This window comes from Brassica oleracea, chromosome C6, assembly GCF_000695525.1.
Source record: "Brassica oleracea var. oleracea cultivar TO1000 chromosome C6, BOL, whole genome shotgun sequence".
Taxonomy (NCBI): Eukaryota; Viridiplantae; Streptophyta; class Magnoliopsida; order Brassicales; family Brassicaceae; genus Brassica; species Brassica oleracea.
Window position 1 is genome coordinate 17,429,842 of NC_027753.1, and position 2,295 is coordinate 17,432,136.

Sequence of the window (2,295 nt, forward strand, 5' to 3'; positions counted from 1 at the left end):
TTCTACCAACATATTATATTTCTAGCATAAATTTTTAATGGTTGTGAAAATAAAATATATTACTTTATCAGTTTAAAATAGTTTTACCATATTTAGTTCAATACAATGTTTTATTTTAAAATGATAGATATAACTATAAAATAGTAAAATTTGATATAATTTTTTTCATTTTATAAAAGATAACTGAGTATATATATATATTAATGTATAATAACATTAATTTCATTACTAATTACAAAATTAGTGAAAATATTTATATACAATTTTTGATAATTAAGATATTGTTATAATGTTTTTCAACACATTTGTTAAAAAAATTAAATATATATATTTATATTTTAAATTAAAAGATATCAAATTATATTATGATTTAAGTAGTTAAAAGATTATATATTAGCATTAAGAAAATACATTTAATAAAAAATTTAAATGATGATCCAAATAAAAATATCACATATGAATCAAGTTGAGTTTGTTAACCAATCCGGATTTTTAGGAGTTGATGTTATATTAGAAATGATATATTATTAATCCATATTATTAGTAATATAATGAATGATAACTGATTTCTAGTAAGAGTCCATTTTAAAAAAAAAACACACATGAATCAAGGTTGTGACTTCTGTTTTAATATATAAGATAGGAGCAAAACCGAAGCGTAGGTAACTTATTTTCATATAAAAAAAATTGGATACTAAATTATAAATTCACAATTTTATACATTCTTTCATATGGTTTTAGCTTTGTAGAACCAGTTTGAATTTTTTTCTGTTTTAGTCATCGACACCTGCACGTATTATTGAGTTAAAACCTGAGCTATCAGCTACGGACTACGGTACGTGCATTATATGTAGTACAATCATTTTTCCAAAAAAACTTGGTACTAAAAATATTCATGTAAAAGAAAATTAGTTTTAGAATATGAATTTTACCCAAAGCTCGGTGTCGTCGTCTTCAATGTTGGGATTCTCTACAACTTCGTCGTTGCGTGCGAATCTGCCACGTATTCGAGGTCTACTGTCCGCTAGCGTTTTCCTGCATGCATACTTTTTTGTTGTTTCCATCCCAAAAAAAAATGTTACTACTAAGAATAAAGTAATAAAAAACCTTTCGGAATTTAGGAAATGTAATACTAAAGTTGTTACCTTAATAGTTTTGGTAAAGTTTCTATGGTTTCGTTTAGCTCTATACTTTGAGATCTTCTCTTTACGTTCTTCTGCACTGTATCGTCCCACCGTAACGTTCTGCTCGTCTTGAAACGGCTCCGATGATCTCTGCTCTGCAACATTCTTTCTTGGGTTCTGTAAAAAAGGACAAAATCGATGGAAAAAAAGAAGAAAAAAGAGAATCAAAACTTTTAGTAAAATTATAAAAAGAAACAAAAGAGCAAGAAAAACAGAGACCTGCAAATCTCCTGTGGTATAGACTCGTCGCATCATCTGACCAGAAAAGAAGTCATTTTCTGGCGATTTCAAGCCATTGAAATGGAGATTTAAAGAATCCATTATCGGAACGTTGTTGAACGGAATCTGATTTGGTTTTCTGTCTACGGAATTGGTGCTAAAGCTTCTCTGCATGTATCTCCCCGCATTCTCTACTGCACTGTAGCTTCTCGCCATTGACGCAACCGTTTCCTTCTGTTTATGATCGGAGCCGCCGTAAAACTGCTCTGTTTTGACGCCGTCGGAGAAGTCAGAATATAATCCGGTGGGTATTTGAGGAGAGAGAGTTAGGGTTCCAAGAAGGTCGCTTGGAAGAGATGAAGAGAGGGTGTGAGGGGTAAAATGGTCAAATATGTTGAGAGATTCATCAACAGAGTAAAGTTCATTGTTGCAGAACAAGTCCGTAGTTGTTGTGCCTGAAGAGAACATATCTGAAGATGAAAAAGAACCATCAAAGATGTAAAGATCTGAAGAAGCCATTTTGAAACTGATGAAGTGAAGTGAAACTCTGTTTATGTTCTGTCTTCTCTTTTTTCTTCTGTTTTGCTTTACCAAAAATGGCAAAAAGAAATGTCCTTTCGTTTTGAAAATTCGAAAAATTTCCCTTTTTGTTTCCTTTGTTTTCTGGGTTTCTCTGTTTCAGAACAAAGACATGACAGGTCAAGTTTCTTTTGTCCGGTGAGTATAACAATGTATTTATAACGGCGAAAAAACAACAACTGATTTCACTAGATGTCCCCTTATGTTTATGTACACTATATGGATTGTTTCCGACAGTTTTGTATTCTTACGCTTCCAAACCTAAATGTAGGCAAATATAATATTGGTAAAATTTAATTAATTTACGTGGGAA

The 2,295-nt window shown here is 30.9% G+C and overlaps 1 protein-coding gene across 1 annotated transcript in view; it reads right to left on the reverse strand.

Annotated features, from left to right (window-relative positions):
• Positions 1–2,002, reverse strand: part of LOC106297613 — a 2,748-nt gene extending 746 nt beyond the window's left edge. The window contains exons 1-3 of the mRNA XM_013733820.1: positions 1,404–2,002; positions 1,146–1,301; positions 933–1,046 (exon numbers count right to left, since the gene is read on the reverse strand). Of these exons, the coding sequence (XP_013589274.1) occupies positions 933–1,046; positions 1,146–1,301; positions 1,404–1,922 (789 nt within the window). The 5' untranslated portion in view covers positions 1,923–2,002. The remainder of the gene's footprint in view (positions 1–932; positions 1,047–1,145; positions 1,302–1,403) is intronic.
• Between the last annotated feature and the right edge of the window lie 293 nt (positions 2,003–2,295).